Consider the following 25,606-nt stretch of genomic DNA (forward strand, 5'->3'; position numbering starts at 1 on the left):
TTTTGTATAATGATTGTTTGAAAGCCGGATTCTTTTTGACAGATGTCAAAGAGAATATCACTTTAAAAGTTATGAAAGATCTCTCAAATATTCTGTGGCATTGTTCACTGTAGAGATTCCAGAGAGAGAGAGAGAGAGAGAGAGAGAGAGAGAGAGAGAGAGAAGATTTAGCAGAATTGATATTTTTTTACTGCCAGACTGTTAATATTTTAAGCCGGGAAAATATTTTTATAACGCAAGAGATGTCGCGGCGAGAAAAAACACGAATGTTTTGCAAGCTTAACCGAAACAGATACCGTCATTCTCTCGCGAATTGCAAATGCTTCGCATGTTTGCGTGCTTTACGAGACTTCGAGAAATTTGTGCAAGATGATAGGAATAAAATTGAAACGCGGCACTCAATCACGATTCATTTTGTTCGAGGTTAATTTTCATAAAACGTTTGCTTTCGGATTCTAGGAGAGTTGCGCGAATACAATGTTCGGCCAATATTTACGAAAAGCGTAGTGTTACGCGCAATGTCAACCGCGGTCTAAAGGCAAAACGTATTTTGCGCGGTATCTCAATGTTTAGCTGCGCCGTTGCGGATATTGTTCGACTAGCGGATGTCGCCAAAGCGTCGCGGAGATGAGCGAGCAATTCAACAAGCCGATCCACCGGTTGATGCGTTGAAGAGCCGCGCTGCTACTGCTGCTTGTCAAGTCGCTGCCGTTGCTACGTGTTCGTAAAGCCAGCGCAAACTCCTATGATGGATGTAAGTCATGTAGCCTAGTTTCAGGTGCTACCTCGAGTTGCTTAAGTGTCTGGTTGCCGGTTTGGCCACGCGGTCATAAGTTTTGCTACAGAATATGCCAGAACCAGCAACGTTGTTGCGTTTATTTTGTCATGGTTACTTTATACCTCAATTTGTCAGAGATTATAAAAATAAATAATCTTTTTATCAAATCTTTCGAAACAGAAATTTTAAATCAGGCTGATGAAAAAAAACACGTGTTTAGATGTGTATTTTATTTTGTTGATTTTTGTTTTAGTATAAATAAACAAGTATACATGTTGTTATCTATATCGCGCGCAATTCTCGACATTCTTACGGTCGTGGCCTGTTCATCATGAACGCGTAAAGAAATTCTCGTCATGCAAAATATAAAAGCGTACATTCAACCATAGATCCGACTGCCGCGGTAATGCGGCGGGATGATTTCCTTCGAGACGAGATTTCTGTAAACCCTTTGTTATCGTGCCACGTTTACTCCTCGTTTATTCTTTCTAGTTCTTGCAGTCGTCGTCATTCATCTTTTACGAGCACATTCGGTATATCCTTTCGAGACGTAAATGAGATATTAACGCGTGCCGCAAAGAATTAGACCGTTCTCCCCCCGGAAATGCATGTAAAAAATGCGAGAGAGCTTACGTTTCCCCGTGAGTTGTTCATTTGATCGAACGAAACAGCCGGAATCGTAAAGTTTTTCTTGGTTTACCGCTCTTATTTGCGATCAAAGCGTTTCATTCTTTCTTTCGCGCGGTATTTCGCAAGATTAAAATTCTGTGAGAAAAATAAAACGAAGGAATTCTTTGTTAAGAGAATAAAAATGAAACTCAGAAACCGCGAAGAAGATTTTTGATTACTTTATTCGAGAAATTTCTTCTTCTTCTTCTTCTAACGTAGTATCGCACATTTTTGTTCCAATTCAATCATTGCATTTTTTTTTTTTTTTTTATAATCCGTGTTATATATTAAGTAATCTTAAAAATGTTTTAGTTTTCAATAAAAACTGATTTTAAATAGCTAGTTACTGACAAATCTCAAATATTTTTACAGATTTTTTCTTTGTAGAAGTACGTTTTCTGCAATTAAACTGCGCTTTTTTGTGTACCTTGAGACAAAGATAACATTTGTAAAAAGTTAAAATTACTAAGGGAAAAGATAGAAACTCGAAAAATTTTTACTGGTTTTCTCTCTGCGTGTTTTATCATCGATACCTCATTCATTGAAAGGAAAAAGATTGAAAAGGAGAGGAAAAAAGACACGTGTGAGTAATGTAACTAAAAGGGGCACAGCCGATGCTTACAATAGTAGTAGCTCTCTGCGCGCTTTGAATCGCAATCGCGGCCGAGCCAGACACAAGCCCGGAAATTTTTCGGTCGATCGAGCCGCGCGCGTTAATTACGCGCCGCTCCGCCGTGCGCGAAAGATTACAAGGGTTTTCCAGAAGCGACCGGAGCGGGGAACGAACGGGTGGAAATTTTGCGGTGTTTCGACAGCCGGGGATCTTTCCGGTTGTTTCGGCGGGCTCTCCGCTCGGGTGCTGTTACTACCGTAATTTTCGCGGCACGACCGCGAACGCGCCCGTCCGCCTCGGTGCAACCAATTTCGCCGCCGCATTACCCGGCGTATCTCACCGTTGCAACGAATATCCGAGTGGATCAGAAATCGGCAGCTTCGGTAATTCGCTGTCGGTATACCTATTAGCTCGATTTGACGACCAGCTGCAAAACCGTCTCATTCGATATTATGTTACGCTGTAGCAAACGTCGTAATAATATAAGTTTTTTACGTATTTTTGAAGCGACTGGGTTTCTAAATAATTGCGATTTATATTGTCAAGAGCCATATTTCAGTAGCTTTTTTTAATATACAAAAAAGCACAAAAATATTTTATGCAATATCTGCCGGTATTTTAAAAAGCTGCTTTTAAAGAAAAATATTGTCATTATGAAGATTCTTCTAGAAGCTGACCGTTGTCATTAAATTTCAACATCGTTTCAAGAATATAAAGCATAATGTACTGTTTCCAGACAGGCAAAATGCGGCATTAAAAACGAGCTCAAGTAGTTTCTACTGTTGCCGGACCGAATGTCTTTGTTCTCAACAGCGTGTATATTAAAGAAGGCTTCTATATTTATATGAATACTTATATTTGGCCACACAATTATATAATATATTTACCATATTTATTATATTTGATAAATAATCCAAAATTTAAATTTACATGCTTGAAAAATTTTATTACAGAATATTGTTTATTTTTATTTTATTAGAACTTGTTGATACGATAAATATACGTACGTGACTCTGTTATTTGTTCAGGCGATAGAGTATATAGAGAAACTGTTTGTTAGTGAAAATCTTTTTATTATGAGGACAAAGAGAAGCTCTAACACTCGTGATCCAATTTTCGAAATCCGTTGGGAACTATAAGACATGACAAAAGGAAAATTGTCTTCCTCTGCGCTAGTCTATTCGGAAATCTCGTTAGAAACGGGAACCTTTGGAAGCATCTTTGGTGTATCACGGCCGATTCTAATTTTTATTAACAGATTCTCAAAAATATAGACTTAACAGACAAAAATTTCATTTTCTTTTTAATCAGAGTGTCGAAAAAATGCGTTAGGTGCGCGTCGAAAACTATGACAATCAATTGATTATCTATCATCGAAATGCTATCGTCTTTTTTATTAGTCTCGACGAAGACAATATGATGTTTAAAAAATAATTCGAGTAGTCGAGACTTTCGATAGACGGAAATGGCTAAGCGAATAACGAGCGGAAGTTGATACAAAATAACGAATGAAGTGCCGTCTTTCATCGTCAAAAAAAAGCGTATTTCTTCCGGCAGTGCAAATGAGCTACGGACCCCGGCCGAAGTGCAATTATCTCGGGCGAAGTGCATGAATTCATCTCTTCTCCATGCTCGATGAATGCGCGCGCCGGCTACTCCGGAAAGATAAATATTCAGATATGCATAACAGGAAGAAGGGGGCAAGGCAAGCGCCGCGGCCGCGATTTGTACGACCCGCCGACTTATTTCTTTTTACAGAGAAAACTCTCTCCGCCACTCCGCTGGAAGAACGTTAATTTCGCAAAATCGCACGTCTTCTAGATGCAGCAGCGCATTTGTAGAAAGATGTAATTATGCGAGAGTGTGCACCAAGAGAGAGATAGTATGAACAAGTAATGCCTGGTGTCCTATTCTCCAAAGAGCCTAATGCACGCGAGACCAAAATGGAATACGAGACAATTGAATACGAAAAGAAGTTTTCCTTTTTTTGCGAAAATGATGAAATTTTTTACTATGTAATTTTGCGTGAGTATATTAAAAAAATGTTCAATTTGATCGTTTTAATTATACAAACTTCATGTTGAATTATTCATCAAAATCGTCGTCGCAACTTGCCTGTATAGTAATCATGACTCGCTTCCTCTGTCAAACGCGCGCTAAACGATAATGCAAAATTCATTTAGCTCGCATATTCGGCTAATTATACTTTGTCCTATTCTCTGCAATCGGTGCTACCTAGGTTCGGGACGAATTCCACCTCCGTCGTGTCGCGCGCGTGTTACGAGGATATATTAATAACTCTCCATTGTTCTGTCTGCGAAATCGCGCTGACGAGTCCCGTCGAATTTCAATTCTCGATTAATTACACAGTTAATTACGCAGTCTCGTATCGCTAGCTGAAGCATTTTCAACGAGTCTCTCGTCGCTCATATCGCGCAGATCGTTGCGAGACGACGACGATGTGACGCAGTCTCATCGATCGACCAGACGATATGTGATAAGATATACTTGAAGATTATTAAAGCTGAAGGGGAATGTCCTTTGTATTTTTATTACGCAAGAATTTTTATATCGTCGACGAGTCGTGATACAATTAAATATTGAACTTTTGTTTTATGTTTGATAAAACTTCTATTTTAATTTTTCATATGTTGCTTCTACGTAACTAAATAATACGTGTATTTTATTAAAATTCTTCAAATATATGATAATAAATTTCAATCGAGAAATAAAAGTACTTTTAACATGTATGCAAAGAAAACGATACGTACCATTGAATAATATTACTTTTTCAGTAGCGACTGCTGATAATTTTACATCCAATATACGGCACTTTGACATATTTGTGCCTTTACTGTGTGCAACAAATGAAATTTTAAGAGAAATAAAATTTTTCTCAAAACACATGATATGTTTCTAGTTTGTTTATATGTTTTATATTTGGAATTAAACATGATAATTTTTTTTAGACACATGTAAAACAATCGTATGCCGAGTTGAATACTAGAAAATATCGTTAAGGAGGCAACTATAGTACTCGAGAATAATCAGACGATTATTAACGTTGAACCTCCTATTGTGGCACGTACGTTATGGATGAGACAGATAGAAATTGCGATCGTTATTTGGAATGTTCGCATAAAACTAAATAACGAATCCGATCGTGCAATGAGAAGCAAATGAACGCGGTTAATAGACGCGTATGCTCTCTGCGGCCGTCGCAATTGTTTCAAAAATACACGTAACAGCACGTGAATTCGCACGACGCATATTAATCGACAGTAATCGCACGAAAATACGGAATGTCAAGAGGGTAGGACAGGGCTAATGCTCTGGTTGATTTGATTTCTCATGTGGCGCATTGGTGATGTAACTCTGACACGGCGTTGCGAACGAACGCAATTTGCGATTCGTTAGATACTTCCAAAGTTTTATCAAACACGAATGGAATCAATCTCAGAGAGTTTATACATAAAAGTCTTTACTCGTTTTGAGACATAAAAGTACATAAGGTTGAACGATGTTTAAGAAATCGCATCTCGTTGTTGTCGTGAACGACAGCACAAAAGAGAGCGATTCGTTTCAGAAATATTCGAGATTGCTTCTTCGCGCGACCTAATACGCTTGATTACTTTCGAATTATGCCGGATTCAATAATGAATCTCTCGTCCCAAAAGTGGGACCAGACACTAGAGATAATAAGAGAAGTGGGGTGTACTCGTGTTATATGCGCTGCCGCTCGTCGAGTCGAGCGAAGACGAAGAAGAGCGACGCGCAAACTGCCCTCGCGACGATCGTTCTAGTTCCAGAACTGTTGGCTAAGAAATCAATCGAGAGTGCGAATGCCTCGATATACGAGAAACACGCTGGCACTCCCCTGTAGCAACTCTGCTATATTGCTATATCGTGCTGACCTCAATTCTACAAATCCGTGGAGGCTCCGACACTGACATAGAAAATTACATCAAACTTGGGACTACTTCGCCTTGAAATATCCGTCCCATACCTCAGAGAGAGTTTTTCAACAATTTATATCCCGTATCCAGTCTTGATCTCTCTCGTATACACACGTACATATGCAAATGGCCAGGAAGGATTATCGTATATCATTCACCGCCGTGCAAAATTTACACTTTTTTATATCACACACATGTATAACTATGAAATTTTTTGTTTGTTATGAATAGATAAAATTACTATCAAAATATAAAATTTTCAAAAAGCGGAAATAAAATGTAGGACATTGAAAATGAAAATTCATAGTGAAAATTGTTTGCAACTGCACACATGCTCTCTGTAGTAGAATTTATATAACAGAACATTCTTCATATTATAAAGGATATATAAAAGAATAGAATTATTAAAATCATCATGACCAAATATGATGACTTAATAATAGATAGATCAATATCGTAAAATATTAAAATGAATTTGAAAGTGTATACATTCTTTAAAAAAAACAATGAATTTGATACGTGTGTGCGCGCGGATAAAAATAAACATAGTTTAAAGCAATCAAGTTGCGATCGAGGTGCGCGATTTATATAACAAATTCTCGTCAAATTTCTGCAATTGACATTTTTATTCCATACAGCAAATTGTCATGTTATTCGTGTTGCGACTACTATGAGAATTCGAAAATCTTGCTGAAGCTTCACTTCACGTGTTCTTCTTGCATCACTGCAATTCCTTTCATTGCATTCCACAGACTGCCATGGCATGGATTCGTCAGAAAATAAAGAAAGAGGTACTATCTTACGCGAGTGCTCGTTCTTGTTTCAGGTGAACATCCGGCCGCGATGCAGCACGGAAACACGGCAGCCGGCTCGCCCAACTCCAAGACGGTTCTGGTGATGCTCGCCTTTCTTCTGGGTCAGCTGAGATAATGTGCGCGTACACGAAGGTCGCCCGAGACTCGTAAAATCGATAAACGCAGCACAACGTGATTGTCGTCCACACATCGTTAACTTTAACCCTTCTGCACGGATCACCCCGAGTTAGATTCTAGGTAGTCTCATCATAGCGTTCACACGCACATCGTGAAGTAATTTCAAAAATTGTGCAATACAACAAAATGTTGGAATAAAAGTTCGAAATTCAGTATAATTTAAAAACGTTACATATTTTATAAAATATTTAAGTCTTTTGTACAGATCTTATCTGTTTTAATCTCTGTCGGAGAAAAAGTTTTTTTTCTACTTATCTTGAACTTCATTGTGTGTTTGGCCGCTAAGGTGAGAAGCACGAGGATAATCTCTGAGAGACAGCTCATTCGTACGTAATAAGAGGAAAGCTTTGTGCCTAAGGGTTAAGTACGAAGTGTGTGTGTGTGTGTGTGAGAGACGATCATATACACGGTGTCCCGTAAGTACAGATTACGCGACGAACTTCTGAGACGCTTTTACTCGATCGCGAGAACTCGCGAGGAATAAACTCGGCGCACCGAAACTTTTCCCCACATATGTGTTGCAACGTGGCAAATTGTAATATTTGCAGTTGAAACTGTGTGCGAGTAAAACGTTAAATAGCCACGTAATTATAACAAGCGAACCGAGGCGTTTCCACTTCGGAAGCATTTTCCAGTAATTGGCGTACTGCGCAAATAATATTTCCAGCGTCAATTTGCGTCCGATATTAATAATTACAACGTCATGTTTAACGACCGTTTCCCCTAAATAACAAGCAGATATCGTTTACTTTTATTAATTGACGATACATATCTGTTTTGAGCTTCAACATTTTTTCCAATTGTTTAACAGTTTACAGATATGCTTTTGTTTTATATTGCATTTTTAAACATATTCTTTTATAATATATCTATATATCTAAATTGCAAGTAATGATGTGACACTAATTGCGGCGCAATATTGCTAACGTCAATTTTTGCTTGATTAACATACCGATAAAAAGACATAATCATTGGTGATGTGCAGTATATAGTTACTTTCGCGTGGATAAGCTTCTTTTGCACACCATAGTCACACATAGGTAACGAAATAAGATAAGAATAAAAGTTTCCCTAAATTCGCAAACACTTAATTAGCAAACAAATCAAATGCCTGTTTGATTTAGCTCGAGAATTAGTTCACATTTCTGAAATTTAGCAGTAATATAGTTTTCACTGTCGAAACAACATGATGGGCGTTGAATTGTGGTTTGTACGAAGAACAGTCGAGAATTCTTGAAAACGGTTTGAACCTCGCGTTGTCATTTTTATACTGACGTTTTGTCATTTTTATACCAACATTTCAGTTCACTTCTCATCAGGATTCAAGAGCAGCGTGATATTTTTCAAGCAAATGTCTACAAAAACGTCGGTATAAAAAACTGACACTAATGCGGTCAAATTCGAAAACTCCCACTCCCAGGAATTCTTATAGCACATCGCGAAAGCATCAAATATCAAACAATCGCGAACTTTTATCATATCTACGAGAATGACGAAAACATACTACTTGTTATTCAAAAATTTCGGCAACGACGAGTTTAAAGTTCTTTATATATAGTTTTTAATTAAGGATCTATGTGGCTCGTGCGAGAAGTATTAAAAAGGCACATTGTCGTTGCCGAAATTCGCGAATTATTTCGCCGTGACGTTCAACGGCAGCGCTGCAGTGCGACGTGAGAATTAACGACAATGTGTAGAACCGACGAAAAAAAGACGTCAAAAGTCGAGCGCAAGTGTCGCTAGAAAAGAAAGAGCGTGAGAAATAAAAAAAAAATGAGATTTTAAGTCTTTTACCGACTATAAAGAGAATTTGTGAGGAAAGTGTTAAATGTAAAATAAATGTGTCACGAGCAAGTTTAACCAAAAAGCGATGTAACAAAGCAAAGGTGGAGCGATCTCCGCCCCGTGGCGAAGTACTTTCTACTTACGGCATAAGTGTTAAATGAAACTTAAAGCAAAAAAAGCACACACAGAAAAGACATACACACACGTACACACAATATACACACGTACTGGTAATAGTAGAGAAATGTATGTAAACCACGCGACTTTACCACACGTATGATTTACACTTACGACTAGCCCGAAAAGAAAACTATGTTCCCTATCCGTTCACACCCTTCTCACGAATATTGTTTTCACATGATTCTCTTGCGAGAAAACGCGCATTCTTGTACATAATGTTTTACTCTTGTAAATAAATTACCCACATAAAACTTGCTGGTTTATTTCTTCCGCGCTTAATATAATTAGACATAGAAATTTCATTTTTGAATTACGACACAAGTATCTGTACCTCTCAGAGCCGGCCAATAATTCGAAATTAACGGCAACATAGCTGCGATAAGATGGCTTATGGAGATCGATAGCTGTGACCTCGATGCTTTCCCGAACTTTTCCCGCCGGGGATATTTAAGGATCTCGCCGGCTTCGGCTCATAGAGCTCTCACTTGCAGACCATCCTTGCAAAATAACGATGGCGCCCGATTAATTTCCTTTAGTCGTTCGATGTCTCCGAAAACGGCGCCGAGCGATGAGTTTTCTTTCGATCTCGTTAATCGAGTTCGTTTATTTCGTAAATGAGGTAAGTGAATTTTGTTCGCGGTTTCTGCGCGAAAATATTGAAAATAAAGTACCTCGTCGTACATCACTTGGAAACAAGGAAAACGAACGACCTCTGTAACGTGTTGAAAATTAACTGGCAGATCCGAAGTTCCACATGTTGAATGATATATCGTAAGATCGTATTACGCGTCGCGTGATGAAATTGTCGGCAGGCGTCGCTGCGTGCAATCAGACCGGGAAAGTTCGATGAATATTTATGTGCATCCACCCGACGCCTTGCAAAGCCACGACAATCCACCGATGATATATGCGGTGAACTTTTTAAGAGACGTCGCACTATATCGCGCGCCGCTCGAATCCCAGAGGACGTGCAACCGTGTTGCATTTACGGAGGAGTAAATAGAGCGCAGATGACGCGCAAGCAAATTAGAGATGCATTTGGACGAAAAGCATATCTCCTGTCACGTCAGAAAAAAAATGTATTTACGCGACTTCAATCGCTAACTCGAGTTATATTTCTCGCAAAAAATAATGATTTTGCGTTGCCTTTACTGCCTTCTAATTGGTGAATTTAATTTTATTTGCACTTTATTGCCTATTTATAACGAAAAAATTCATAAATATTTGATAATAAAATACGATGTTTTTCTTCAGAACATTCTGTATGGAATCGTCATATATAAATTCTCCGTTGCGCAAATATTTATTTTCACAAATTAACAATCTTGTACTCAATAATTACATGTATGTGTAAGTTCTTGATTCGCTTTTTCGGTGCCAGAGTGCTAATTAACAGATATTTGTTTCTTAATTGAATTAAGCTATTGCTGCACCGTCGAACTTAATTAGAATCGCTCAATCACACCCGCTTGATTTTCCCCAACGCGAGAAATAAACACGTTTGTATGCACGTATATTACGTATACATAGTATAGTTCGCACGTTGACGATGTTTCCGGCCCGTAGCATGCTGAAGAACCAAGTGCCAGCTATGCGCGAAACTTTGATTAGGAGAGCGAGTGGCGACGTGAGACTACTCGAAATCGTGTAAACAAATCTTGGAAACTCTCGTTCGCAAAATTAACGAGAGAACAAGCGATGCACGCGATACTTATTTACTGTACTCGCGACAAACGAGTTGTATGCGCGTTCTCAAAAGCCAGAAAGCAAATTTCAAAAAAATGAAGAAAAGTCAGTTGCGGATTGCGCGAATGCACTCGGAAAGTTGTTACACGCTTAACGACGAGTGCGCGAAACGAGAGTATTAACGCGTATTCGCCACGCTAGAATGCGAAATTGCTCTTACATGTCGCAGCCGTATGTACGCATCGTAATTAATGCGCTCAGATTAGGGGATTAAACTAACTGCAATAACGGCAACTAGTAACGTTCTCAACCTAGATATGCAACGCGGTCTGACGATGACACTCGGGCGCATTTCGTGCAAATAATTTCTATTTATCACATAACACCGCGGAAGTTTGTTCTTAGAAATAATTTATTCTCGTCGCATAAATCGCGACTGCGCGTACGTATATATACATATCTGTGTGTTGATTTGCGCCAGCGCGCGTTCAATTTATCGCGTATAAACCCATCGTAATTAGCGCGTTTAAATAAGCCGATATGATGATTTCTCAGTTTTGAAACTTTATAACGAGAGTTTTGATTTTAAAGGGAACTTTTAGTCTCTTGTAACACACATTCAAATGTCTTATTTCTCGAGATTCTCGCAAACTTATGCGAATATTTGAGATAATTGAAACAAGTTCTGACTTCTCGGTGCGAAACACGTGACATATTTTATTGTACGTACATCATTCAAAAAATCGAAAAAAAGAAGAGTTATTTAATGTTGTCAACTTTGTATCAGTGATTGAAACTAAACGGATTCGTATTCGGTTCTATATGCGCGACAAATTAATCACAACGGCCATGAGCGCAAGTAAAGCGTCGCTTTTGGTGTCCTTTTTGGCGTTTGCCCTTTGTTGTTTGCCTTGCTGAAACTATTCGGAGAAGTACGCGCGATACCGCATGCCAACGCGGGGAACGAGATCCTTTGAACGACGCGCAAAGGATGTCGAGCGTTTCAAACACCCCTTCGGAGTTTCTCATCGTTTACACGTACGCTCCACTTTCGGATCCCGGACAAGCATCGACCGACGACGACAAAATCAAACGAATCAAATGAACTGAGCAGAATCCTCGATAAAGCGACAGAAATTCGCTTCGTTAGAGCAGAACTTGTCTTGTGTCCGACCCGATTCGTTCTGCTATTACTGGCTGGCTTACTATCGATACCTATCGTTTGTTTCCCTTGCGCTGACGTTTTCGCAGGAAACACGTCGTTCATTGGCATCACCGCGGCAGCTTCTTTTTCCTCCTGTAAAGAGAACAATACACCCGGTTATACGGTTTATAAATAATTTCAATGACCAGTCAACCGTGCGCGCAGTGGTCTTTAGAGACTATTTTTATCTGTCACTGGTTTTCATGCAAGTACAGAATATTCCAAAAATAGCTATTCAAGATGAGAAAGAACTATAGCGTCGTCGTGATATTTTTTGTTATTTTATCACCTTTATTATCTTAACCATCGATTATGGATAACCAAGTTATTTTGAGAATCAGAGTGAGAGCAGAATCTTCCTTATTTAAGAGAGGTTTAAATAAAACGCGCGATGCAGCTTAGCGCGAAAAACTCCCACGATAAAGGACTCAGCCGCGTCTAGCCATAAAGCTCGAGATTAAATCACTGGTGTACCGCGTAATGGGCGCTACGTTGCTGCATGCGGACTGTGGGATAAACCCGTGCCGAGCTCGGCACGTAAGCTTGCTGCTTCTTTTCTAAATGGACCGCGAGCAGAACGTTGAACTTTCTGCGTAAGGAGCTCGCAGCGCGACACGAGGATTGCGCGATATCGGGCGGCGGCCGCACTTAAAATTCAGCGACAAGACGGTATGGCAGCGTTGTGAACAACGACGCCGATTTGCATATCAAAGGTGAGAACAAACTATTCAGAAGCAGGTCAGAAATCTTCAGAGCGACACGCGCGCGCGCGCGGCAAGATCGCCGGAAAAATATTTTCTCGTATGCAAGCGGTTATACGACATTTTATGTGGAGCGCCGCACACGTCCGTTGCGCGCCACATCAGGCATTCCCAAACTTTTCATCTTCCGTGACACCGGCGCTGGCTAAGAAATTGCGAACCCCGAGAAAATTCGCGTATGACTCTTTACCGCTCCGAATATTTCACGACAGAGAAGAACGAAAAAGCTAGATAGTTCGCTAAAACATTTTTCTTCAGAGAAAGAGATATTGCAACGGTAAAATTTTGTTTACTTTTTATTAACAGCCAACATTTTTTGTTACAATCTCAAAATTAATTCCGAATTTTCTTGAAGAATCCTTCTGAGCCGAGATTTTTCTTGTCTCTTTATCGGAAAGAAAATCACGCGCTGGGGATTTGGAAAAGTCGGGTGAAATCTGACAGCTGCAACACATATGGCCCGCGAAATACGGTTGTATGTTGGAAAAATCTGGTATTTCATACGTGTAGAGAGAGAGAGAGAGAGATATCCTGTTTAGGTTCTGAGAGTTTTATGATTTTGTGTTTGTGGAGAAACTACGTGGCGGGCGTGAGTTTAATATATCATGAATCGAAGGAGCGTGAACTTGAGAACGATTTGGACTTGTGGAATTTCGAGGAAATTTTCACGCGGAATTCTCTGTGATGAACGCGTGGCGGTCCGATTATTTCCGCTTGCTCGCGGTATCGACGAATTATTTCGCCATTGGTATGTGACGAGAAACGACCGCGGGCGAAACACCGCGTGGCTCGTTACGCGCTTTGGTGCGTGTCCGAAAGGTGCTTAGTTAACCGTACGAAACGCGCGTGGGTAGAATCTGTTTGTGAACGGCTTTGATCGTCGGGCGGAAACTCAAGCATTTCGCGAGGCCTAGGTCATTGTCGTCATTGCCAAATCGATGGGAGAGGATTATAGCGTTGAAGATGACATCTAATTGTACGATCTCGTCACTCAAATCCTTTTTTCTACGTCATTCTCGTTCTCTCTTTTCGCGCTCTCGTTATCTCTTTTCGCGCTCTCTATCTCGCCATACTTTTTTCTCCTCAGGTATCGATTGATGGATTTGACAACGACTCGATATCGTATCCGAACTCTCACTTGCGCTGAATAGGTTTCTAAACGTACATTTCCACCAATTTTTCCACACTATTCTTTCCCTAGCATTAGAACGGAGGGGTCGAGAGCAGAAAGTTCCCCTCGTGTAAAAAAAACAAGAATGCTGACGAGCAGAAAAGCTCGCAATCAGAATATCGGATAATCTTGCCAGAGTTAACCCTAGCGCGAGGGTTAAGGATGCGATAAGAGCACGATCGACGCTATCAGCTTGCTCTGTCGAAAAGAGGGAACGCGGGAAGAGAACGAAAGGACGTAGAGAAGAAGAGAGGATTATCTAACAAAAAGATCGACAAGTCCGCGCGCTACCGGGCGGTTCGCTCGCGACGACGTGTATATTCGATTTCCTGCACGCGACTGCATCGGAAATGGATTCGTGCATCCTAGAAGGGTGGAGGAAGCGGAGGGTAGAATGGAGAGAGAAATTAAAGCTCGCCAGAGTAAGCGCCAAAACGATTTTCACACGCGAAAATTCGGGAATCTTTTATTACAGGCAAGTTTGGGGCAAAATCATTCCGCGAATCACGCGATATGCGATCTGCACCAAAAGAAATTTAATATGAGCTTTTTAGATCCCGAGCACTGTCTTGGTACCGAGTACCGCCGAAATAATGGTTCGCAATCGAGTAGTTCAGATTCACTTAGAAATTAAAATTATTAGATACTATTAAAGAAAATAGATTAAAATAAATTATTGAAGCGGAGAAAAAAGAATTATACAGTAAATGTTATTGTCACCAAAATATTTAGATAATTTAGATAATTTTTAAATATGACGATAGTAGATATTTTTTACATTGAAGAAATTTCCAAGAGATAATAAAGAAAGAAAAACAGGCACCCATTTAGATAGCAGATACAACGTCATACGCAAAGAGTGCTAAGTTTACTTTACGTCAACGTTTCGACGTTCTCTTGTTTTCGCTGGACACAGAACTCGCCAACATTTCATCATGTGAAATTCGCACAACGTTGTTGTTGAGATGATAGTTTTTTTAATAAAATTGTTTCAAACATTTTTATTTTTAGTAAATTGAACATATTTCATTGTAAATTATATATTGACGTGTAATAAGTCTGTTGCGTTTACTTTTTAGAACAAAAAAGAAACAGCCGCCATCAATGTTTTTTCGATTCGCACGCGTCGATGGTCAGTTTGATCGTGTTTGCATAGCGACATCGATCGAGGACCGAAGTTGGGTTGTACGGTAGAAATACCGAGCAAAAATCGCGTGCGCTGCGTGGCGTGTTACAAGAGTTTTAAATAGAATCGGCCAGTGGTGGAAGCCGATTTATATCGAACACGGCGAAAGCGATACACACACGGCTTTCTTCGCGGTACATACCTTTCAGAAAGCATTTACAGCCACCGACAAATCACGGCGTTATAACTTACGAGCTACCCCCATATGGCACAAATTCCGCTCGACGTTTACACAGCGGTTCAGGCGTGTCTCTTATTTCGGCATTTCTCCCTCTCTCTCTCTCTCTCTCTCTCTTTCTCTCTCTCGTGTGCACCCCCGTGATATCAAACGCTGCAGCGCCGGTATATATCTATCGGTGTATTTCGTTCGATGTAGTCCGAAGTCCGGAGATTTATACGAGAGAAACGCACCGCGTCCGCGTCGAGAAACGATAAATAAATTTCAATCGCCGCGCGCCGGAGAGAAGTAAGGAGCAACCGATAATCGGGCGTTTGTCATCTCGGTAAAATTTATGAGATATAAAACGTATAGAGAGAGAGAGATACCCCAGAGGTCTTAAATCTATCGAGCTTTTTGTTATTATTTATCTAAAATAATATTTATGGTGAGCGAAAAAAACGGTGAAACTAAATCTCTTTTTCGTTTTATCTAAATCTTTTTGTTTGCTCAAACTTGCAAAATTTTCATTGAAAAAAAGAATGATTATGTGAATATCTCTTGATGACAAAAATCAGAAAGAAATATCTTAATTCGTATATCTTCCGTAAATTCTCGCTTGATGACCTTAACTGTGTACGGTCATCAAAATCAAAATACAAGTATAATTCTATACTATTCCACAAAGTATAATAGTCTTATGACAAAGTAATTCTAATTAACGACGCTATATCCAATAATATGCGAATGCGCTTGAAAATACATGCGAATGGCGAATGATGGTCAAGTGGCTCCGTTAAATATAACGAATGAACGGGCTTATCGGGATTCGTCTTTAATGAGTATCGATCGGTCGACATCCGTGGCGGCGCCTCTTCTCGAAGAAACGTACAGCGAGCGCGTCCAGGAAAATTATAGCTTTCGATGAGAGAACGTCACAGAAATAATAAACTGCAGCGTTGTGCTGTCTTTCCTTCCGTGCGATGTCTATCGGACATTTTATAAAGAAAATGAATGAATTCGTTTCGACGTTAATTAGCGTGCTCGCGCGTCGAAGAGCCGAGCGCGGCTTCATTTTAACGTTCATTGTATAATTGCATTATTTTCACAATCAATGCAACTATGGCGCATTGTGGCAAAGCGGCCACTTGCGTATCGAACGAGATCGATTTTCTTTCAAAGCGGTGGTTTCGTTCCGTACTTTGTATTATTCAAAAGAGAGTGCATATAAATCGTCTTACTTTACCTACATACATTTATAAGTTGTGTATAAAAAGAAAAACATTTCCTTTGCAATGTTTTTCTCTTCAACCTTATATGCTGAAGATCGATCGCGCGAAGGAATAACGAAGTTAAAGCAAGATAAAGTGACTCCTTTCGACTGCAAATTCAACAAGTATTCTATATGGAGCGTTCGGTGATTAAGGAGTTTCGGTTGCGGGCACGCGATCAGTCAATCAGCGTTGCTAAATATTATCTATACGAGAACAGACGAGAACTCGCGCGCGCTCTCTCCTTGCACCTAATGAATATTGATTTCGCGCTAAACGGAGATCCGTTTCGTAGCCCCCGGAAGGAGCTACCCGATGCATCGCGCAACACAGGAGAAATTTCGGTCCCCAGTGACCGCGTAATGGGTCAGGCTCATCGCCTATCGCGTAAGTAAGATAAATGATTCCCTAATGCCCGCGCAATGGCCGTAGCGCGCGTAACGTGCAGATGAGCCGATATAAAGCCGCGACTTCGGCTTCGAATTCCACCGCTGGGACGCGATATGTTTTCGGCATTAGATCGACAAAGAACGAGAGAGAGAGAGAGAGAGAATGCGGAACATGAGTATATCGCAAAATAAACGCAAAAATAAATAACAAAACGGGACATTTGCATGTACGAGATTAGTCGTATTACAAAATTAAATAATACTACAAAATGTGTGATATCTCGAAAAACTTACCTTTTCAAAAAAAAGAAAGAACAGGCGCCAAGTACACGCACAACATGCATTGTATTTAAATTAATAAATTAAAAATTGATTTAATACTACAAACAATTCTTGTTCTATAAAATCTGTTCTACAACATTATATACTAAAAAACATTCTTTTTTACTACAAAAACTTTTTTCTCTAAGATGTTTTTACAAACTACAAAAAGTTCTTTCCTATAAAACCGGATTTACAAAATATTATATACTACAAAACATTCTTTCTCTAAAAACCTGTTTTACAAAAAAAGTGATATCAAAAAGTAGCACCAAGTAAACTTTTGTACGTTATTATATTGAAAAACAATATACAATAGAAAACAATACTGAATAGAGATACAGTTTGCAATAACATACTTGTGTCAAAAGTAAAACTATGCCTTAACTTTTTTTTCGTGGGATTATTAATAACTAATCCTAAGTATATAACTATGTACTTTGGTAAGATTATATTTATTACTAGAACATAGAGATGTGTAACAAAAGAAAAACTTTTTTCAAAATATAAAAAATATTTAATGCAAAGAATATGTATACATATGCCATCTGGCAGCAGGCATACGAACATGCACACAATTTGGTCGCACGACGTTTCTGAATAGTAAATTTTTCATTTCGAAACTTTATCTCGAAAAATCAGAAACAAAGAACAAAAATGCAAAAATACTTTTTGTTTTTACTTTTTCAACGTGAATCGAACGAGACTGAAAAGAAGTCGATTGGTTCAGTCGTTATTAAAAAATGGCTGATTAAAAATCTCCCCTCCTTTGAAATGTCTGATTTTCGCGTATAAGAGGCACAGTGTGTTCGCGCAGTTCGAGCGTCACTTCGTTGCGCGTGAACTTGGCGCGAAGTACTACCGTGCCTCTTGATGTTTCAGAAGGTTTTAAACAAGCTTCTTATAATCGAGAAAAATAATGATAAAACGAGAAAAAAATAGAGAAAAATATAAAAATCAATTGCGTTTCTTTTTTTCAATGATTTTATTTTATTTTATATTTTCAAGCTCGAAATGAAAAATAACTCTTGGTAATAACATCAGGAAAATTTTCAAAGCACGCAGCATCGCGTCATTTGCGTATCGGGGTGATGGGCAGCAGCTGCGAATAATGCGCTATAAACGCAACGATTCGGCCGAATTCCGCGGATGAAACGAGCCCTCGCCGCGCTCGTAAATCGCCCGTAACGTGAATCTCTCGATCGCATCGCACAAAGAGTCGCATTAATTAAATCACACTCTCCGTTCCATTGGGATTCAGATAAAGTTCATTCGATCAGGAATCCGTAATTAACGTGCCGTCTACTTCGGCGCGAACCGATCGCAAGATCAGTACTACGCCAATCTTTTTCGCGTCCGACTTGATGCAATTGCACTCGCCTCGGCTAGGAGTATCGATTCCGAGCTTCCTCTCGGAAATAATATAGTTAACATATGTGTATCAATATTTTGACTAAGAGACTTTGTTTTAATTTTAAATAATTATTATATTTATTGATTTAACAATAACATAAAAAATTTCATATAATAATATGTTCTTCTTTAAATAGTATATTTGTATACTTATTATTTAAAGCAAGTTTTCTTTGATTATTTATATAATACGCAAACTATCTAGTACTTGTCGTATATTTCTGTTTAAAAGGATACGATTGCGCAGATACAATGATGACATAATAACGAAAACTGACATCAGCCTCGAGAGAAGTGGCAGTGACATCATCGCTGATGATACATTGCTTAATGTCATTCGTTATTAGCAACGATGTGCGCCACTAAAAATGGAGCGTTAAAATTTTTCTCGCAGAGATATCAAGGATTCGATTTATTTATGTGGCGCTCGAACAACTCATAGTTTGAACGAAGAAATATCGCGAAAGTAAGAAAATTTGATTAAGATCTCCCTCGCGAGACTTGTCAGCCAGGCTAGATGAACGTCTTGAGTTCTATCGTAGATCGGTCGTCGTTAACATCGCGCAGCAGACGAAGAACGCCTCGCATATATATACGAAGATGTGTTTACGTATCGGCTCGTAAAGAGGCGAGCGAAGGCCCGTAAAATACGACGTCCAACTTCTGTAGTTATAAATCTGATCTAAAACATACATCTGTGCGTCGAGTTCGGTGGCAAGGGGAAGTCAGAGCCCGATGTCGTGTTCTCACGGGCGATTGGTGCCGTTGGTAAGGCGTCTTATTAGAAAGTTTAAATGGTAAATAAAACTTTAAATTAAGGCAGTTCTCCCGGCAACGGATTGGAATGGGACGCCGTGGCGTTCATCGATGAATAAAATCACATAATGCGAGAAATCGATTATTTTCTCTCGGCGAGGATTGTCGTAGTCGAAGTTGTCGAATAGAAAATTGACTTGTGAATATCAAAGTCCGGAGCGCCGTGCTTGAAAATTGAAAAATATAGACATTTTCTTGTGCGCGACGATTCTATCACATTCTACATAATATGTAAATTATTCTTTTTTTTTTCAACTATCGTAATTTAAAACAGCGTACACACACAAATTAAATTAATGCAAATTTATGAAATAACAGCAAAAGATGTCAAGAAACCTCTCTTAGCACTGTATTCAGAGTGTAAGGGTCAAAGATACAAACGGGAAGCAGTACCTTATTGCGGTCAAGGTCGGAGCGAACAAGCGGAGAACGGCGCGTGAATTATCTCGCGCATCGGCCGCAACCGCAAGCTCGCGTCCACGTGCTACACGGAGGGACCGTCACGGTCTTCGTCCTACAATTACCGCCAATTATTCGGTTCACCTCGTACACGTAGGAAATCGCAAATCCGAAATCGCTGCGACGCGTCGGAGATTGAATGTTCCGCTTCGTTAGCACACCTCGTCTTGTCGTTCGTCGTTGTGTGATGACGGAAGGATATGCGCGAGTCGCGGAAAAAGCGTTTTACGCGAACTAACTCGCCGGCGGGAATTAATGAACCAAAGAAGCGAGACCGCTAATCTGCGCGATCAACCAGGTGGATCGCAAATTTTTGCGGTCGGATAATCGCGTCGGGCACAAAAAGAGATCGTGCACGCGCGCGCGTTCGTTCGCTCTTCAGGAATGAACAACGGTACGTTGACAATACTATTTTCAAACAGAAGGAAAAGAAAAAATTCGAATTCAAAACCTTTATTTCTACGCTTTTGTTATATTTTTCATTAACAGTTTTTTGTAAATTTATATAGTAACAATAAAAAGAGGATACAGAAGAATTTTAAACAAAATTATTTTCTTAGCCATTTTTTTTCAACCCCTCTTTGTTGAGAGTTACAAGAAATGTGGTTTACAAGGACAAGTGTTGAGGCTTTTGTAACCGCAGCTTTTCCGCAGTAATTGCGCGTATAAAATTGCATAAAATCCACGTGCTGTTCGCAGACGGACGACGTAACAGCATGTCGGCTATGTGTCTCTTCTGAAACCTGCAAGGATAACCGAGCAATGTCGAGCAGCCTGACCAAGGACCTTTGGAAGCGGCTACGCGAACAGACAGGCTTAAATATCACGTCCCCTGGAAATAACATTACCTGTTGATCTATATTATAGAACTACGTACAAGAGGAATATTAGACGTTTGTGTTTGTGTAAACATCATGTTAACAAATGAAAAAAATCTTTCTTTATTTTAATAAAAAATTGTAATATTATACTAGTTTATTATAAAGTAATTAAATATTTATGTACAAATAAACAGTTTTATTTTAAGTTAATAGCGTAATTGTGTGCATGGATGTGTGTGGGAAAGAGAGAAATTCGAGTAAAATAACGGAGTATCGTGCGTGTTACCAACTGCCGGAAAATTCTTCTCTCTTACGCAGCCTAGAATGCAAATTTATATCCACGCATCATTACCATGCAAGAGCCGAAGCACGAAATATATCATTAATGGGGGAGGAGACGGGACTTTTTAATGTCGCTAAAAGCCGATTATATATGTCGCCGGAATAGAGATGCGTTTTCGACGAGGGAACGCATTTTCCCATTTGCAGTGTGTTTTATATTACAAGCATATTCCTTTCTCAAAGAAAACTACACAGAAACATCGTGGATGACAACATCGCGGTGTAATAAAAATTCGTTGTTTCCATAATCGCGTAGAATATATTCGCAAAAAGAATTTCTCGCGTGCGAACGTATTTCCGAGGCAGCACGTCGCGCCAATCGGTTTCTTCGTCGTGTTTGCGAAAGCCTGCTTGAATATTAACCAATTGGGTAAGGGATCCGAGAATAATCCTGTGTTTCCACTTCCTGCGTAGAATCCTAATCGGTCTGCTATATTCTGTTCCATCCAGGGGCAAATTAATCCTTCTCTAAGTAATGAAACACGCACGCTCGTTACTTCGTTGTAATTACATGTAAAAAGATAGTTTTTTCTTTGCCGTGTTTAATTTCTTTATAAATTCAGATATATAAGTAAAGATGTGCTTTGTATACTTATACATACAATCCTCTTCCACATTTAAAATACAAATCAAAGATAAAAAATTTCAAGAAATCTCGAGTGTTTGAAATTATAGCGGAAGAGAAAAGTCGCGCGTTTTAATCTTCAGTAAGAAATACCGCAATGATCGCCGCACGCGCTTACACAAACACAAGCAGCTTGTGCACGTAACTGAAATTCGCCAAAAATGCAGTTTCGCAACTGCGGCATTGCGACGACGATATGTAAGTTTTTCGATAAGAACGAGCGCGCGCCGTTCGCGTCTCTTTTGCGAAAGACTGTCCGACCGGGCACGTTTCTCTGATCGATTTTTATCAACTTCTCGCACTTCGCAAACTGGATCGCATGTTAAGCGACCGTCCCCAGACGTGTTCCATTGCACTTTCTCCGCAGCTTAGTTGCGGTTGTTTCGGTAACACGCCCGCGTAGTATAATTTACATGTTCCATAATCATGCTACAATTATCTGCAACCGATTGTCGCAACGCAAAACTCGAGAACGCGTTTCTGTGCGAAAATAGAGAGAAATCATTTGTAGACACATGTGTGGCGATAAAAAAAAACTAGCTACTCAATTACAAACAACATCATGAATTTTCCTTGTATCATTAAAATCATCGAGATAAATTAGATAAATACTTATGCGTACACGCAATTTGACCATCATCAACGAAACAGGAAAAAAATCACATCTTCTGACATAGTCTATTTATAGCACACAAAACGATATAAAAGATCTTTATGAATAGTGTTTTTATTTATCATATTAGACATGTCATACAAGCGACAGTGTTATCACTTCCTGGATGTGACGTAAAACCTATAAATTCAAATCTTTTAAAAAACTAATGTGTACGTCACATTTACATGCATGTTATGTGTACGAATATTATACGTACAATTCATTCGTACACGAAACACAATTGTATCGAGACACTTATTGTTAGGAAGATTCAACAGACTAAATCCTTGAATAACAAGCTTAAATTAATTACTAAATTAACGCAATGCTAATAACGCTATTGTATACAGTATTAGCTTTGTTAATAGACGCGCGTTGCACTCACGTGCATCGCTTTAACGATGTTGATTTCATAAGTAAATACTTGACAAAGTTATACACATATATATTTTAATTGACATATTATATCTCACATAAACACGTGACTATGTGTGCATGACTTCGATCAATTATAGATTGATATTATATAAACGTTCTGATTAACTTATTTATCTAATTAATTTAAGGATCGATTCAAATTCAGTTGCGTATTTTCTTGACGCTCGTGTTAAAATTGTACGCTTGCGTATATATGAAGAGTGTTTTCAAAATCTTTTTTTTACATCGTAATGTTTCCCTTATTACTATATAAAACAATAAACAACGAGAATTTTATTTTTCAAGAAATACAAATAATAGTTAAAATTTTATCAAAATTGAGTGAGAAATTCATCTTTTTTTAATTCCGTATCTTCTCTAAAAACCATAGTCTTCACATTTTTGTGGATTTTAACTGTTTATTGTATCATCGCGTTACAATGTATGTTCTCGATTATATTCATATTATTCCTAGAACAGTATGAATTCCTTCTGATATATGCTACTGCGATGGTTCGAACACTTTCGCTTTCATTGCGTACCGCGCGGAGCTGGTCGTCGAGAAACCGATCGCGTCGCTCGCGTAATCAGGGCCAATAATCAGCTGCCGCTTAACAGAACTCTCCATTCACGAGATGGTAACTCGATCCGTCGTCGCGCTCGCGGCACGCTGGACCTGGCGCACCTTGGCCGTCGACCAATGGGCCACAACGGCGTCCGGGCCATGTGACTTCGCGGATCCAGCGAGCACGCGCACTCCGGAGCAGTGTCGCACGCTCTCGCCGCGCCGCTTCGGCACGTGCGCCCGCGATTCCGCGGCTTCCCTTGCTGCTCAGTATCATTCGCGCGACCGATAAGTGTTGCGAACTCGCTCACGCGTATTCACGTAGATCGCAAGCTGCAGAGAACGTCGTCGACGAGCAAAAGAGAAGAAAAGGAATAATAGTATTATTACAAGAAAGAGAGATATCGGTAAGTAAATTGGCGAAAATTAGCTTCGGATCTCTTTGATCGGCGGACTCGACGATCTTGCCATCCGCGTAGGCGTTTAATTCGCCGCTACATATACGGAAGGCGATCCGTACGCGTTTGAGACCACGTTCGCGCGATGACCACGTGCGCTCGGAATGCAAGTCGCGTTGCTGTCCGGCTAATGCGATCACGGCTAACGGTATTTCCGCGAGAGATACGCGGAGAACGACGAGCAGTAAACAACGACGAAAGGTTTTTTTGTTTGGGGAAACCAGCGCGCAACCAGTTCGCGTTATCAGAGATAAATTGAACTGTAGCAGATTTCTTATCTCTCTTGTTAGTTTTAGACGTTAGAACAAAATACACGGTCGTTAAAGTGAAGTGAAGCCGCCGTTGAGTATTTTCCGAGTCACATTGACTTCTGAAAACAAATGTAGCATGCCGCTAGAAAGAGCCTTCGATCGCGGCAACATATGGTCTGCAATATCTAAATTGCCACTTCATTCGCGACCTAAATAAACAATCTTTTTGCAGTCTTAATAAAATGCATCTCTCTTTGAGTGATAAGATGTCTCGGATCATAGATCAATTTTATCCGATCGTACAACTATATTTAGAAAAACCTCGAACAAGATCGCGATATAAATATCTCGAAAGTTTAATTATGTGAAATAAATATTTACATAGATATTATTGTAAAGCAATTAAATTGGATTCTTATGATTTTAAATCTTCGTGCGGGAATATCTTATTTACATGAATTTAACCTTTGGGTTTTTGTTACGGTAGGATTATACGGAATATCTAACATAGAGTAAACATAATATCGCGTCGAGCTTTGTGTTCGTCAACTGTTTCTTCGACCTCTATGTTCGATCGGTTCGACTTTGCAAACAAATATTGATCGACTCTACGAATATGAAGTTGATTTTTCTTTAACGGAAATTTATCACTTATCAGTTATCATAACTGTTTGTACTACATTATTAAGTAGATATTGCGCGATTAAAAATTTAATTTAATTGCTATTTAAAAATATTAAATATATCGCTATTTAATATTTTTGTGTATAATATTAATATTTTAGCAAATAAACATGGAACAGTACAAACTCTAATTACCAAGAAAACTGTAATTAAACAAGGAATAATAAGAATTCAATAAATAATAGAACAATGTAATTAGCAATTTAAAATACATGTGAGTTACGCTATTTTCTCACACCTTCTTTTCAACGGATTTATTATTTATTCTTCACATGTATGTAACAAAATGAATTCTTTGCCTTGAATTCTTTGCAGAGGACGGACTTGGACCTATAATAAGTTAAAACATGTGGGGCACACGTCTTTATTGCGTCTCGTTATCAGTTGCTTCGCGCAATCGTTTTCTTATATTAACAACGGAATTCGCATGCGCGCGCGCTATCTTGTCTTTTGTCGACACACGGGAGGGACGTCCACGTGGCCGCGGGAAGATCGGCGATTGTCATTTGTGTTTTTGCAATTACGAGAAGAGGAACGTCTCGACGACGATTGCTTCTTTTTCCTTGCTGCTCTCGCTTTTGATTTATGCGTGTTGCGTAATTTTCAATCGCGTGTCTATCGCAAACCGCAAACGTGACTTAAAATCGCGTACCTCTACGTGCGTTGTGTATAGGTGTAACCATATCGTATAGCGCCGAGATCGTCATATCGGAACAGAAGCGGAGAGTGTTACGCAGATCTGGGTAGGAAAACATCTCTAGCTCTTTTTTTTTCCGTCGCTTCCGTAATGCATCGTGAACGTGCTCGATCGTGTGTACAGAATGTCTTGGAAACCATCGCCGCTGGGTCTACTCTCGCTAGTTGCACGCATGTCCTTTTCTCTCCTCTTTGCGTAATCCTCATGCTTCACTTTAATCATTATAACATGTTAAAATATAAATGTATACATAATATATATATATATATATATATATATATATA

The 25,606-nt window shown here is 39.3% G+C and overlaps 2 protein-coding genes across 3 annotated transcripts in view; both read left to right on the top strand.

Moving 5' to 3' along the window:
* LOC109853382 (zwei Ig domain protein zig-8-like) overlaps positions 1-9,200 on the top strand; it is a 231,126-nt gene extending 221,926 nt beyond the window's left edge. Inside the window, exon 6 of the mRNA XM_020425454.1 lies at positions 6,843-9,200. Coding sequence (XP_020281043.1) covers positions 6,843-6,946 — 104 coding nt within the window. The 3' untranslated portion in view covers positions 6,947-9,200. The remainder of the gene's footprint in view (positions 1-6,842) is intronic.
* Positions 9,201-23,475: 14,275 nt separating this feature from the next.
* LOC109853381 (maternal protein exuperantia) overlaps positions 23,476-25,606 on the top strand; it is a 5,456-nt gene continuing 3,325 nt past the window's right edge. The window contains exon 1 of one of the 2 annotated variants that reach the window (XM_020425453.1): positions 23,476-23,639. The gene's annotated coding sequence lies outside the window, so the exon portion shown is untranslated. Of the gene's footprint in view, positions 23,640-25,061; positions 25,369-25,606 lie in introns of those variants that run through there. The other variant, XM_020425452.1, reaches the window with a different exon arrangement.

Source organism: Pseudomyrmex gracilis, unplaced genomic scaffold (assembly GCF_002006095.1).
Source record: "Pseudomyrmex gracilis isolate BER0280 unplaced genomic scaffold, ASM200609v1 scaffold_47, whole genome shotgun sequence".
Taxonomy (NCBI): domain Eukaryota; kingdom Metazoa; phylum Arthropoda; class Insecta; order Hymenoptera; family Formicidae; genus Pseudomyrmex; species Pseudomyrmex gracilis.